General features: G+C 43.1%; 1 protein-coding gene across 5 annotated transcripts in view; it reads left to right on the plus strand.

The window, feature by feature from the left end:
• RASGRP3 (RAS guanyl releasing protein 3) overlaps positions 1 to 14,923 on the plus strand; it is a 106,845-nt gene that overhangs the window by 73,162 nt on the left and 18,760 nt on the right. For 4 of the 5 annotated variants that reach the window (XM_044261759.1, XM_044261758.1, XM_044261762.1 and 1 more), the window contains 4 exons: positions 401 to 517; positions 2,733 to 3,008; positions 8,733 to 8,810; positions 12,378 to 12,494. In XM_044261759.1, coding sequence (XP_044117694.1) covers positions 401 to 517; positions 2,733 to 3,008; positions 8,733 to 8,810; positions 12,378 to 12,494 — 588 coding nt within the window. The remainder of the gene's footprint in view (positions 1 to 400; positions 518 to 2,732; positions 3,009 to 8,732; positions 8,811 to 12,377; positions 12,495 to 14,923) is intronic. The other variant, XM_044261761.1, reaches the window with a different exon arrangement.

The raw sequence follows: 14,923 nt of genomic DNA on the forward strand, positions 1-14,923 counted from the left end.
CTGAGCCACCCCAGTGCCCCTTGGACAGGGTTCTTAAAGGAACGTTCGTTCACTCTAGAGAAAAGCTGTTGAAGAAATTTGGGGTTTGCAATATAAAGGACAATTAAAGTATTCTTAATATCTGGTGACCAACTCATACTGCTACCATGTGAGAAGATTGCTTTTAATTGGCCATACTTAGAACTTCGAAGAACTTACTATAACTATTTTTTGGTAAAATTATTGGCATATTTTTCTGGTGAATTGCATTTGTACTTGATTTTAAACTGATGATATTTTTCTTTGATGCTTGTTATTGAAATGGTGCACACATTCACCTGTAATTCAGATAGACCAGAATAATTGAAAAATTGTTACAAAGTATTAATGTTAACTTTTTTTTTTTAATTTTTTATTGCAGAAGCTCCTCCAGCTTAAAAATTTTAACACTCTGATGGCGGTGGTGGGAGGCCTTAGTCACAGTTCCATTTCACGCCTCAAGGAGACCCATTCTCATCTTTCTTCAGAAGTTACAAAGGTACAGTGGATTAGATCCTAATCTTAAGTAAAAAAACTCATCTGTAAGTTGTTTAGGGATAGGATGCTCCTAAGAAATGTCACTCAGAGGGGGAAGTTTTCCTCTTAGGTGATGATTGGTTACACATGGAGAATTAAATAGGAAAGGAGTAGCCACACTGCCTGGAAAAACAGATTGGAAGTGGTGGCAAGTGTCCCAGTAGGAAGGCCTTGAATACCATAAACGTACTGCAGTTGTGAGTACGAGTGTGCATTTCATGCCTACTGTGTGACAGGCCCCGTGACACACACAGGGGATACAAGATGAATAAGACAAGTCATTCCTACCCTCCTCAAATGAAGTTGTTGAACACCTGCTCTCTTCAAGGCCCTGTGTTTGGCAAGGTGAAAGAGACAAAGGAAGAGGCAGGTGTAGACCTTGTCCAGAAATCCCTCAGAGTGATAGATGAGTTTTCAGGGAAAAAACATATTTTTGAAAAAAACAGTGATCGTTTCCCAAACTGAGCTTTTTCTGCCACATTGGTTTCCAGGCCTCTATTGAGTGAAAAAGGACATTGCATCCTTACGAAAAGATTTCCTTTTAAGTGTGGAGTTCGCTCTATCAGTAAGGACACTTTTCAGTTATAAGTTTAAAAAAAAAATCTGGGAATTGCTGGAACAGTAAGGGAATGGGTCGGCTCACATACCTGGAAGTCCAGAGGCAGGGCTAGATCCAAGCATGGTCTGATCAGAGCTCTTGGCTCAGTAGCTCTGTCTTCCTTGGAGGATCAGGTTTATTCATTTCATTAGACTGCCTTCCTTCATGATTAGACCATCTGTAGCAGCAGGAAAATGATGCTCTCTTGTTTTGGGTTTTTTTTTGTTTGTTTATTTGTTTGTTTTTAAGATTTTTTAGTCTATTTGTCAGGGAGAGAAAGAGAGCACACAAGCTGGGAGAGTGACAGGCAGAGGGAGAAACGGGCTCCCCACTGAGCAAGGAGCCCAATGTGGGGCTCCATCCCAAGACCCTGGGATCATGACCTGAGCTGAAGGCAGAAGCTTAGCCGACTGAGCCACCCAGGTGTTCCATAAATGATGTGCTCTTGTTCACGAAAGTTGGAGATAGGGAAAACTCTCTTCAGCCCTGCCCAGTGGAATGGAAGACCTTCTTTTTAGGCAGCTTGGCCCACCTCAAGTTCCATGCTCATCACTGGGCCAATCACAGTGGCTAGAGAAATATAATGTACTGATTGGCTTAGGTCTATGCTCCTGAACCAATCACAAACCAGAGGGGATAGAATTGGGATGATGGTAATCAGAACCCATCCTTGGACTTGGGAATGGAGGCAGCTCCATCTGAGTCACGTGGGCCGTTTGGAGAAAGTATAGCCCCACGGAAATTGAGGTTTCTTACAAAGGTCTAGTTGCTGTTAGGCAACTAACAATAAACAGCAGGATATAAGCCAAGATACACAGCTGTCTGACCTAAAACACTCATTCAAAGCATAAAGGGGCTCGTTATCTTAGTGTCTTAATATCCTTTGTCTTTGTACTGAATTTCAAGTACAACACACATAAAGAGCAAAACACATTTTACATGTTGTGAAGAGTAAGAATTCAGTAGAGGCTCTTAGAGGCTTGGAACCACCAGTGTATCTTCGAAAATTATTTGAATTCTTCCTTCTTACAGAAAAGAAAACTCGGGCCCCTCAAAATGAAGTTGCTTGCTCAAGGTCATGCTTGTAGTTAGTAGCAGAGTCCCAAACCCCTAGCTACCTTACATCTAAGTGTGGCTTTTCCTACCCCATCCTGTCCCAGATGAACCTTCAAGTAATACCATGAATGCAACTTTCTTAGAACAACTAGGACACACCAATATAGTACCTACTATATTTTAATAGGATACATGGTTATATTTGTGGACTGTAAGATTTCCATGAATTGCAAACTACTTATAGCTATTTGATGTCATTTAACATCCTGACATCGCCAGCAGGCAGGTAGAGGTGCAGGGAGGTTTCTGCTCTGCAGTGAAATAGAACAGGCTGCCCCACTCCTAGCCAGGCCCAGTGCATTTCTCTAATTTTCTTTTCCCAGGTTAATATTTCCCTTCATCAGTACTGGTTCAATCGATGCTTCTCTCAGTGGCCGAGGAATGTCCTAGCTGCACACAGCAGATGCACAGGGGGGTAGGCGGACAGGAAAACTGAAACCTCTCCTTTCCCATCCGTTCCCAGAACTGGCACGAAATGACAGAGCTGGTCTCCTCCAACGGCAATTACTGCAGCTACCGCAGGGCCTTTGCAGACTGTGAGGGCTTCAAGATCCCCATCCTTGGCGTGCACTTGAAAGACTTGATAGCGGTCCACGTCATTTTCCCAGACTGGACAGAGGACAACAAAGTGAACATTGTAAAAATGCACCAACTCTCCGTGACCCTGAGTGAACTGGTGTCCCTGCAGAACGCCTCCCACCACTTAGAACCCAACATGGACCTGATCAACCTGCTCACAGTGAGTTCAAGGGACCGGGTTTGTGCTAAGGGCTCTTCCGTGCCTCCCTGCACAGGGTGTACGGGAACATCCGGGCCAGTCACTCACCAGGTTGCATGCTGGGCCAGTGGACGCGGAGAGATCTGCAAGAGTGGGGGAGGGGAGGGGAGCCCAGCCCCTAAGCAGCATGAATTGAGACTGCAATCTTGGGGCCAAGAAATTTCCCATTGTCTGGAGGAGCCTAATCAGCACCGCTCCAGCTCTGCATCCAGACGCCCCGCGCTCAGCCCCTTTCACTCTCAGCCCCTCACTCTCCCTCACCACACCTGTCTTGTTCATCCCCTCCCTCTCCATGGCTCATCTCATCTGCCTCCCTTTGCCCCCCTGCTGCACAACCATAGCTGAAGCCTGGGGTAATGTCAGGACCTCCTCCATCATCTCCCTGCCCCTAACGCCAACCTCCCCAAAGCCGCCTGGCATTGGAGACCCTTCCAGACTCATTGTCTATCTAGCCTGTTTTGCCATCACCTGCTCCCACAACACGCTCGCCTTTGAGGAACACTGGACTTTCCACTGTGAACTGTTGCCTTCTGCTTCCTGGCCTTTGCACTTTATTGGAAAATCCCTTCCCTACCCACCCCTGTGACTAGCTCAAATTCAAAAGCCTCTGTCTTTCTGGAGCATTCTCTCTTCCTCTCCAGAGCAGTAACACATAGGTCACATGTGTGGCTCTTGCTCTTTATGCTTTCTTAACCACAGGCGGTATCACTCGGTAATAGATTTCTTTTCCTGTTTACCTGCCTGACACAGCCCATCTCCCCAGCACCTCTTGCAGTACCTGGCATATTTAGGCACTCAACAGATGAACACTCTATCTGGGAATGAAGTGGGTCAGACAGAAGACATTCACCCAGTAATCAGACTTTTTGTCCTCTGTGGTGGGTCTCCAGGTCCTAGCGCTTTTAGAGAGAACAGGTGTAGAGAAGAGAGCTTTCCCCACTGGCGGCTGCTTTGTCAGGGGGCAGAGGCATGACCAAATTCTCTCACCCTCATTTCACAAATGCACAAGCAACTTCCCTGTTTGGGTTTATAACACTGAAGCCTCTGACCTGTGGCTGCAACACCGAATTGACTATTTTCCCGTAATGACCATGGAAAATGAAAACAATAACTTTCTGAAGCTCTGAGAGCTGAAATCCCCTACTGCTACATTGGAATGAGAGCGTTGGTTCCTAGACCTTTCATAGACTGTTCCTAGAGCACATAATTGTTTACCAAAGAACAGAACCCCCTAAATGCACGTCGTAAAGCTAGCTGTGCCTTAGTATAAAGCAGAAGTGGGCGATGCACAGAAACATGAACCTCCTGGGGTTGAGTCTGTATGACAAACAGTAAACACGCAGACGTTCGCCATTGGGGGAAAAAAAACCCTCGCAATAGACCAGGCACCTGCATTTATTAATCATTTGCCATGTAAATCTGTTTCCATGAATAAGTGACCAGAGTTGCAGCCCCAGTCGGACTGCAAACCCACAGACCCAGGTGATGTCTGCAGACTGGCCTGAGTTCCCCATGTCTGTGTCCAGGCGGCTCTGTGAGAGCATCATCGAACAGGCGCCCATGCATTTTCTCATCCACACAAAAGATAGTGATGGAAGGGGGTGCCTGGGTGCTCAGTCTGTTAAGTGGCTACCTTCAGCTCAGGTCATGATTCTGGAGTCCCAGGATCGAATCCCACATGGGGCTCCCTGCTCAGCGGGGAGTCTGCTTCTCCCTCTAACCCTCTCCTCTCTCATGCTTTCTCTCACACAAGCTCTCTCTCTCTCTCTCAAGCTAATAAATAAAATCTTTAAAAAAAAAAAAAGACAGTGATGGAGGAGGGGAATACATTTTGGGTCACGAATGCAGCAAGCAGCCTAATGACAGCTATTTAGGGAGGTATCAAAGGATTTTGAATGAAAAATTTCAGGTACAAATGGAAAATTTGAACTCCAGAAATAAGGATGAAGAAAACTTTTTTTTTTTTTTTTTCTGGGAAGGAAAGAAAAAAGAAAGAGGATGCCAACTCAGTCTCTCTCTCTTACTCTCTCTCGGCCATTAAAGGAGTATATAGGAGCCACCAAGCCCCATGTTGTTAGTGTACTGCAGGGGCAAGGATCCCCGGTGGGAGATTGAGCTTTTTAGCTCTGGGTGTGCAGTTACTTTGTTTGGTCTTGACTTTGGACTTTTCATAAAGGGTTCCGTGCTCCTTTATGAGATCTCTTCCAGCTCTAAACTTCTGTGATTCTGGATATAAGCACGGGGGGAGCCTGGAGACTAAGGCAGCCGGTGTCAGTCTGATTCTGTGGTTCTAGCCCCGTGGTTCCTCACGATAGCACAGCTCCCCCTCTGAGCACCCATCAGCAAGCCAGGTCCTGCTTAAGAACCCACATCCCTCTGTCCTCCCCACCACCAAGGAGAAGGTTCAGGGCACAGGAACACGCATTCCTTCTTCCTGCCACCGGCGGATGAATCTCTTCAGCGGATAGAGGAGACTCCCGTCAGGGGTTCCCTGGACCCCACGGGGCATTTCACGGAGCACACATGTGTTGGGATTAGAACCGTTTGATTGACGGAAGCTACCCAAATGCATGCGAAGGCATGGGGAAGCCCCAAGACTCTGGGTCAGGTTTTTGCCCAGAGTGATTGTTTGCTTCTAAACACGGCCCTAGGTGAGGAAGACAATTCACAGTAAAGAGCCCTGGAGAACAGCAAATTAGGACTCTTCAATGGATCCAGAATTACTGAGTGTTTGCCCCATGCAGGGAGCTGCACAGCAGTGTGCGAACTTCCTGTAATAATTGATTGCATTTTCACAGCGCTTCCACGAACTTCTCCTTGGTAGGTTCTCACAGACACCCTAGGAGCTAGCCTCAGCAGACCGGAGCCTGTAACCTCAACCCCTGCCCCTCTGTGTTTTACAAAGAAACAAACAGACTTCTGAAGGACAAGAAGCTTGCAAATGGCAAACTTCTGAATCCCGCTATGGAGTGGTGGGGGCACTCCTCTCCTCAACCATGGACACTTACTCCGTAATGTGGAAACATTGCTGACATTTATTTTGTTTTTCATCTGTAAAAATTTAAGTAGTCTAGGCACACCTGGGTGGCTCAGTGGGTTAAAGCCTCTGCATTCGGCTCAGGTCATGATCTCAGGGTCCTGGGATGGAGGTCCACATCAAGCTCTCTGTTCAGCAGGGAGCCTGCTTCCTCCTTCTCTGTCTCTGCCTGCCTCCCAGCCTACTTGTGATCTCTGTCTGTCAAATAAATAAATAAAATCCTTAAAATAGGGCGCCTGGGTGGCTCAGTTGGTTAAGCAACTGCCTTTGGCTCAGGTCACGGTCCCGGATGTCCCAGAGTCGAGTCCCGCATCAGGCTCCCAGCTCCATGGGGAGTCTGCTTCTCCCTCTGACCTTCTCACCTCTTATGCTCTCTCTCACTGTCTCTCTCTCCCATCCAAGTACTAACCAGGCCCGACCCTGCTTAGCTTCCGAGATCAGACGAGATCGGGCGCGTTCAGGGTGGTATGGCCGTAGACTCTCACTGTCTCTCTCTCAAATAAAGAAATAAAATCTTAAAAAAAAAATCCTTAAAATAAAATAAAAAAAATTTAAATAGTCTCTCTCTCCCTCTTCATGGGTGTTCAAAGAAGGAGTTAATTACAGAACCAAATCTATGAGTCAGATACTGTGATGATGCCATTTTTATCATTGTAAACTTATCCCCTGAAAAGTACCCAGCACGTGAAAGAAGTAGGACCCCAGCACTACACTGTTGGGATTTGAATTGTTCCCCTTTTCAGGGAAGATCTAGAAAAGGGATCTTCCATTGTCATCCCTCCCGGTCCTGGAACCAGAATCTTTAAAAGCTGATGCTTCTTGCTTCATGGCATATGAAATCGTATGATTCTTTTCATAGTATTTTTAGATCTATCAGTTACTTTTACCATTCTGAGTATATGCAAATATCTGGAAAGCCCCCTGTATTTTTACAGTTTCCAAAAAAAAGAAGAAGAAGAATTGCAAAAATGGTGAATGGCAATAGTTTGATGACCAAGTGTGTTTTATTTTATAATTCTCTAATCAAGGCAATGTGGTCTTAATGTATGGAGTAAATCCACAACCATCGTTGCTGATAGACTTCGATGTAAATGCAGCAAACGGAAACAGTGACTCAGGACATATTTCAAAAACAGTGAGACTCAAAATATGTTAGACACAAGCAAACATTCCTGAAATTCCACTGCCTATAATTATAAAATACAGGCCTATAGGAAGTACAACAGGTTACTCTACGCAGGACCATAAAACCCAGAGGAGATGAGAGAATGCACGGAGGTAGGATCATGGCTGGGGAAGCAGAGCGCTGGTAGGAGTACCCAGGGGGCAGCTTCACATTCACTGATGTGTGCAGTGGCATTTGGCTGGAAACCTATCAGTATGGCCCACTAAACAAACCCCACTGGTTACACGTTAGTTCATTTAATCTTCACATTAGTTCTGGGAGGGACCTATTATTTATGCTTCCCATTTTATAGACCGGGAGATTGAGCCCCAGGAAGGTTAATGACTTGCCCAGGTTCACAATACCACTAATAGAGAGCAAAGGTTTGGAGAAGATATTTCCATCATAGGATCTCGTATCTGTCCATATGCTATATGAAAATACTCAAGGATGTTCTGTGTCTTTTGAAAGAGTATCTCCCCTATATAGCATGTGGTTATTTGGGTTTCTGGACAGATGTTCTAGGACTCTTGTCATCCCTTCTCCAGCAGATGTCAGTGCCAGTCACTAGAGACCTAATTAGGAGGACAGGAACAGGTTCATCAAAGTCCAGAATAACTCCTGGTAACAAAGAATTCAGAAGAAAGAAGTCATTTGATTTTCTTTCTGTTTATGTAGCGTTCACAATGCAAGGCAGCAAGCCATGGGTGGGGTTACAGAGGCAGAAAAGACGAATGAGCTGCCTCTTTTCTTGAGGCTTAGAGGCCAGTAGAGTTTTCCATTATGGAATTTACAAAATGGTGGGCAACTGCCCATGGCAGATGGGTTTTATTTGGCCGACATGGAATCTTAAATTTTTTAAATTAGTTGCTAATATTTAAAAATTGAGTATTTCATATAAAACTTCAGATTTCTGGCTTCTTCTGACAAATGAGAAGATATGGCAATACCAAACAACCTTTCTTGACATTTCACTGTGTACCATGGCCCCTTTGTAGTCCCTTCCCATGAGGTATTCCATTTGATCCTGATCAAAATGCAATTTGGTAGGGACTTTTAAGATAATTTCCATTTTACAGATGTTGGAAACTGAGTATCAGAGAAGATATAACTGGTTCAAGGTGACAGGGCTAAGCAGTGGCAGGCTCTGCACTTGAACTCAGACCCACTGGACTCCAGAACCTCTCCCTCTGCTATATTTGTCACCTCTCTGAACAATCCCTATTGCATTGAGCGCATTGCCTTTTGTTGATGCAAACACATCTGACATAACTCATAGTATGACTGATGGCCATACTAAGTTTCACTATTTCTTTTTAAAAGTTTATGTTCCACCTCCAAATGCTCTCTTTTTAATGTTCTGCATTCTCTCAAATTATTAGACACTGAGGTTACACATTGAGTTTGAAAAATATTTCAGCAATGTAAATAAATAAGTAAATGTGATCCAACATCATTATTTATCCCTTCTAATTTGTTGTAGCTTTCTCTGGACCTCTACCACACAGAAGACGATATTTACAAACTGTCACTGGTGCTGGAGCCTAGAAATTCTAAATCGGTAGGTGGTGTTTTCTCTATAAGGATCAGGGTCAAATACCATTTGTCATATATCATGATGCCTGTTCCAGTGATGCTTTGTGATCTGAAGACTGAATAATTTTAAAAATCCGTATTATTCCATTTTGCCCGTGGAAAAGCTGAGCTCTGACAGTTTGAGATTATTTCTTCATATCAGAGGCTAATAAAGAAGAACATTATTCCCAATTATTTCATTTCATTGTTTATCTTCTATGTGCTGTGTCCCATCTGAGAATTTGTGTACATATAGGCCCTCCTCCCAACAAAACAAGAACTCATCTTAATGTTAAACAGCATTTAGTCTCTCCAATATAAAACCCATTCAGTATGAAATTAAGTGTAATAAATTTTGAAGACCCTGATCATAATTCACAAATTTCCCTGCTAATGATTGACTCAGCTTAGAATTTCAGTATCACATTAGATCGCTGACTCTTAGTAAAGAAACATTCTATGCTGAGATTGGGGAAATTGCACTACTGAAAGTACACTGGCCATTAGTTTTATCAAATATTTTATGCAGCAAACTGAAACAGTTGTCTGTGTCTTAGATATGTTTTGTGCTAATAAAAAAATACCTGGGTGAATTTGAAATTTACAGTGAGGATGAGGTTCACATGTTGAAGGAAAAACTGTCTCTATGTTGGCTTCTTAGACTCCTATCCTGACATCAGGTTTCTGATAAAGGCTTCATGCCTTACCTCCTTACCCATTGAGTTCTGTGGCATGTTGCCAGAGATGTGGACCTTAAGTGTGACCCTCTATTCTGATTCTGAAGCATCAGCCCAAAAGAGGCAAAATGACTGTGAGGTGCTGGGAGGTTATGCACTTGAGCTTGAGTTGGTTGACCAGGTAGCATCTTCTTATGATCATGCGTATGGTGTTTCCATAAGCATGTTCACCTCCCCACCAGTCCCCAGAGGCTCATTTCCTGGGGACACTGAAGAACAGATCCATGTTGCCAGATACAGGCCAAAGGGAAGAATGAGGTCTAGACTCTGCAAAGCTAGCATGCCTAAGAGCTGGAGAGAAAGGCAAAGTTATTAGAAAAAAGGAATTCATGAGCTCTTTTCTCATTCCTTGGCTTTGATGGGAGGACGCTGATTTCAGTGTGGCAAGCTGTTACACGTGCACATGGCATTTCCACCTCCTCACCCCTTCCTCTACCTATAAGCAGGCACCTTAATTGCTACCCATTGGTTGTTGAGCACCTGCTGGGGCTTCTGTATCTCATTAACTCTTAAGGAAGTGGAGTCTGGTGAGGACAGGTGTCTCACATGGAGCACACAAGCCCATATGTGGAAGAAATGGGAGGTGGTGTCAGGCCTGTCTGTCTTCAACTCCTGTGCTTTTTTCGTTTTCTTTTTTTTTTTTTTTTTTAAGATTTTTATTTATTTATTTGACAGAGAGAGAGATTACAAATAGTCAGAGGCAGGCAGAGAGACGGGGGAAGCAAGCTTCCCGCTGAGTAGAGAGCCCCATGCAGGGCTCGATCCCAGGACTCTGAGATCATGACCTGGGCCAAAGGCAGACACTTAACCATCTGAGTCACCCAGGCGCCCCTTCTGTGCTTTTTTTTTCTACCGCAGGATGCTGCCCATCATTTTCCTGCCACCCCTTGTATCAGGAACATGGTAAGAATGACCATGTTAGCATACTTGCCTGATTTGTGCTCTTTAGATTTATTTTAGTTTATTTTCAGGATGAATTTTTTCCAATTGTAGGAGACATTTCCATCCAATGTAGTCTTTTTTATCTTTTATAAAAGCAGAAACTTTCAAAGCCCCTTCCAACGACTAAAAGCCTCTGAATCTATGCGAACACATTTCCCCAATTCTTTTCCATCTCTTGTCCTCCTGTTTTGTGTTTAGGTTTGACATACGCTGACACTAGAGAACAAGCTCCTGTCAGGATGATAGTACCGGGAGCCTGTAACTCGGTGTGCTTATGGTTAATGCTGGTGGACCTTGCATAGTCCCCCTCTGAACCTTTGCTCTGCACAGCGCATCCTTCATGTCTCACTAGTTCTTTGTGTTTTACTTTGTGTCTCAGTTTTTTCAGACTACCTCTAGATCAAAAGAAATACCTCATAATTCCACTTTTATGATAGTTAGGGCCAAACAATTTAATATATATTAATGTTCTAATGATGTAGAACCCACTTGAAAAAATAACACATGTTGAAATAAAAATAATATTTTAATTTCATTCTTAAATAACCACAATTACTTACAAATGGATGGGTGTGCCTGTTGGGCATGGAACAATTTCTTAAATCTTAGAATCAGGTTGAATACTGCCACCTTTCTCCCTGTTCCACACTGATTTTTTGTTTTGGAAAGATATGATAATATTGGAAGAAATGTAGCGGGATCTAATGCAGGAATTGTGAACTACTTTAAGATGGTAGTTCACATGGTGTCTGTCAAATATGGAGTATTGCTTTATTTCCCTTGGAAGTTTGAAATATCTTTTGGCACCCCCATATGAGTCCACTGCCATGTTCCCAATGAGGCACCTTGTTATACAGTTTGGGAACCATGGGTTTATCCTTCATCAGATGAACAAAATAAAAAGCTTGAAAGAAGGAGCCAGGATATGTATGATGTGTGTGGGAGTGAGTCTATGTTTTGGTGATCACATCCAGGCAGCAGGTAGTTTTTGGTCCTGCTCTCTCATCTCACAACATTGTGAGGGGCTTAAATCCAGTATAGATACTCCTTAATTCCTCTTGCAAACATATTTATCCCCAATTCAGTATCAAAACCTTCCAATACAGTTTGCATGCATGCACCAGCAAAGATATTTACATTGTATGACAGTCCCAGGGAGAGGAATTAAGTGCACAGCACTCTTGGCTAGTCTCTTGAGGGGATTGTGTTTTCCCTTGTGTTGTGTGAACATGTAATACATTATCACCACCATCTCCTCCACATTATTTAGTGAAAATGTCTTGAAAGAACATGGAAAAACATAGAGAAGGCAAATCCACCAAAGAGGCTAGAAAAACCTAATTAGCCAAACAGTGAGAAGGGATTAAGCATATTGAGAAAGATGCCGGCTTGAGGACATAAACTTGACCATTTTCATGGGCCCATTCACTGCACACATCTACTAATTTATCAGCAATGCAGTTATTAAAGAATTAGACAACTGGTGTTTTGTTTTGTTTTGTTTTTTCAACTGGTGTTTTATATATTTTATATTATACAAAAATCTGTTTGGAGTATTAAATAAGTTTCAAAGCTGTTTTAGTAATATTTGGGGAACATGAATAGAATTTTTGAGTGGGCTGGGAGAGCAACATCTTTTTTTTTCCATTTAGAATAATGGAATCTAGGCTATTGCTAAACAAAATACAGTATCCACACTTGTATTTAGTCACAGATCAGATTCCATTGATAGAAGATGTTTGCTTTCAGAACACTTAAGTGTTGCATATATGTTTTTGCTGGTATTTTTAATATAGAAGGTGCATGTCCTTCTCAGTGCCCCCTAATTGTTCAAAGTCTCAGATAAAGTTAAAAAAATGTGTTTTCTCTGTCAGCAGCCTACCTCCCCTACGACACCCACGAAGCCTGTGGTGCCCTTGGAGTGGGCATCAGGAGTGATGCCGAAGCCAGACCCCACAGTCATCAATAAGCACATAAGGAAGTTAGTTGAGGTAAGTGGTTGAGAGAGTGGAGATTGAGCACTAGAAGGCCCCTTTCTCTTTCCAGAATATTCTACCATTGCCAAGAATCAACTGAAGTCAATGAAAACAGGCCTCTGGCAGGTAGGAGCAATTTAGCAGACACTCTCTGTACTTGGCATTGGCCTCTGGGGGAAAGTATCCCAGAAAGGCCCCCCTCTCCCTTCTTGTCCTCATGTTCTCATTTGCCGGAATACCCTCAGCTACTCCCAACTCTCTTTCAGTGGCATTTGACGCCCCCACTGTTGCCCCTGCTACTCGAAGGGCTGTTTGGGGATTAGAATCTACTCATGAAAAACCTACATGGGTCACAATAAAATGCCCAAGAAATTGATTACCTGGGGGTAGGAAAAGATCCTATAGGTTGCATAGTTTCTTTTGCTGTATGTATTGGGGATCTGTGACACAGCAGCACAATGACATCTAGGTCAGAAACATCACTTAATGATGGGAAAGTCTCCATCAGAGTTTTCTACATAGAGAGAAGAGTAGAGGGGCGCCTGTGTGGCTCAGTCAGTTAAGCGTCTGCTTTCAGCTCAGGTCAGGATCCCTGGGGTCCTGGGATCAAGCCCCTCTTCAGGCTCCCTGCTTAGCGGGGAGTCTGCTTCTCCCTTTCCCTCTGCCCCTCCCCCCACCCCAATCATTTGCATATTCTCTCTCTCTCAAAATAAATAAATAAAATCTTAAAAGAAGGAAGGAAAGGAAGGAAGGAAGGAAAGAAAGAAGGAAGGAAGACAGAAAGGGTAGGAGTGCCAGTGTGGGGAAAATGGAAACATACCTGGCACTAAAAACTATGACCCCTGATTAAATATCAGCTTTAATGGGTGGGTATGATGCAATAGGATTGTGTCTTGGGATAAAATGAACTTTTTTGCTGGGAATGGGTGTTTAAAGGAAAAGAAAGAATGTTCTATATCTTGGATCATCCAGGGAATTACAGTGCATTGAAAGAAAAGTTCTGTGGAGCATGTGAGGCAGCAAGGAAAGGTCAGAAAGGATGGGGGAAGGTGTTTAGTTGCATAAGATCCAGTGGAGGAGGCCATGTGTTGATGTTGTGGTCACAGACCCAACCCAGAGCCAAGGAAGGGGGCGGGGGTATGGGGCAGGATCCAGGGAGGACAGAGTGGCAGCTCAGGAAGGTCCAGAGCCAGGAAGTGAAAGACAGAATGATTCTCTTTCCCACTCTTTTCTCCGAATGCTCATTCCATTACCTGCTGAAAGACTTTTTGTGTTCCATGTGGGGAGTCTGTTTCACTCTCTCCCCCTTTCTCTCTCCCTCCCTCTCGCCACCCTGATGCCATCTCTCCTATTTTCTCTCTAATTCCAATTTCATAGAGGAGAAGGTTGGCCCAGTTTGGATAAGTTGCCTACTTTCAGCTCAATCAAATGAAAGACTGGGTTTTATCATGAAATTTGGAAACTCAATTTTATTCCACAAAAAGATTGTATTTTCAACAGAAATATGGATGTTACCTATAAATAGAAGGCACAGTACAATGGTCAGTTTTAAGCAATTTTGATTGTAGATAAATACAGATATTGGGACTTACAAAAAAGATAATGCTTTAGGATTTTGCACAATTCAGTTATCTATAAATAAACTTACAATAGGTCATATTTTTAATTAAGTAATTTGTTCATTTATACCTTGCCCATCTCCCAAAATACTCGTGAAGGAGCTTGCAACATCGAGCACCATGGATAAAATAGAATAGACAGAAACCACCAGGAAAAGGGAGAAAGACTCATCATTACCTGCTTGCATAGATGGGTTTCTGGGGAGAGCGGAACATACCTTTTTGAAAACCCAATTTAACAGAGGGCATTGGAACACTCCTTTTATTTTCCTCTGATTATAAAGAAAGTCAGAATCATTGTAAATACGCAAACTTTTCATAAAATGGAGAGAATCCAAGTTTTGCTTTCAGACCTTGGGAATTCTGCTCTCTGGGGATAAACACTGATAATTTGTAAATTATCTCGTATGACTTAATCCCCCCATAAACACACATGCCCACATATGCCTCTGAGTAACATTGTTCACCTATTTGCCTAGAACAGAGTCCCCTATGTGGAACTGCTGTGTCAGAGAGTAAGCAGACTGTCCTCCAGAATGACCGTGGCTATTGACTTCATCAACTAATATGAGAGTGCCTATTTTCTCATATCCTAGGAAATTATCAGTGATCTTAACATTTCCTATCTGAAAGGTTAAAAAAAAGTTTTCTTTGCGTTTCTATAATTATTAGCAGAATTGAGCAATTTCCACAAATGTATTGGCCGTTTGTATTTTTACTTTCTGATCTCCTGATTTCCTTTCTATGTCTTTGTTCTCTTGTATATTGCAGATAATCTCCTCTGTTATTTATCTTTAAATTTATCAGCTGGACTTTTTTGATTCA

This window comes from Neovison vison, chromosome 8 (assembly GCF_020171115.1).
Source record: "Neovison vison isolate M4711 chromosome 8, ASM_NN_V1, whole genome shotgun sequence".
Taxonomy (NCBI): Eukaryota; Metazoa; Chordata; class Mammalia; order Carnivora; family Mustelidae; genus Neogale; species Neogale vison.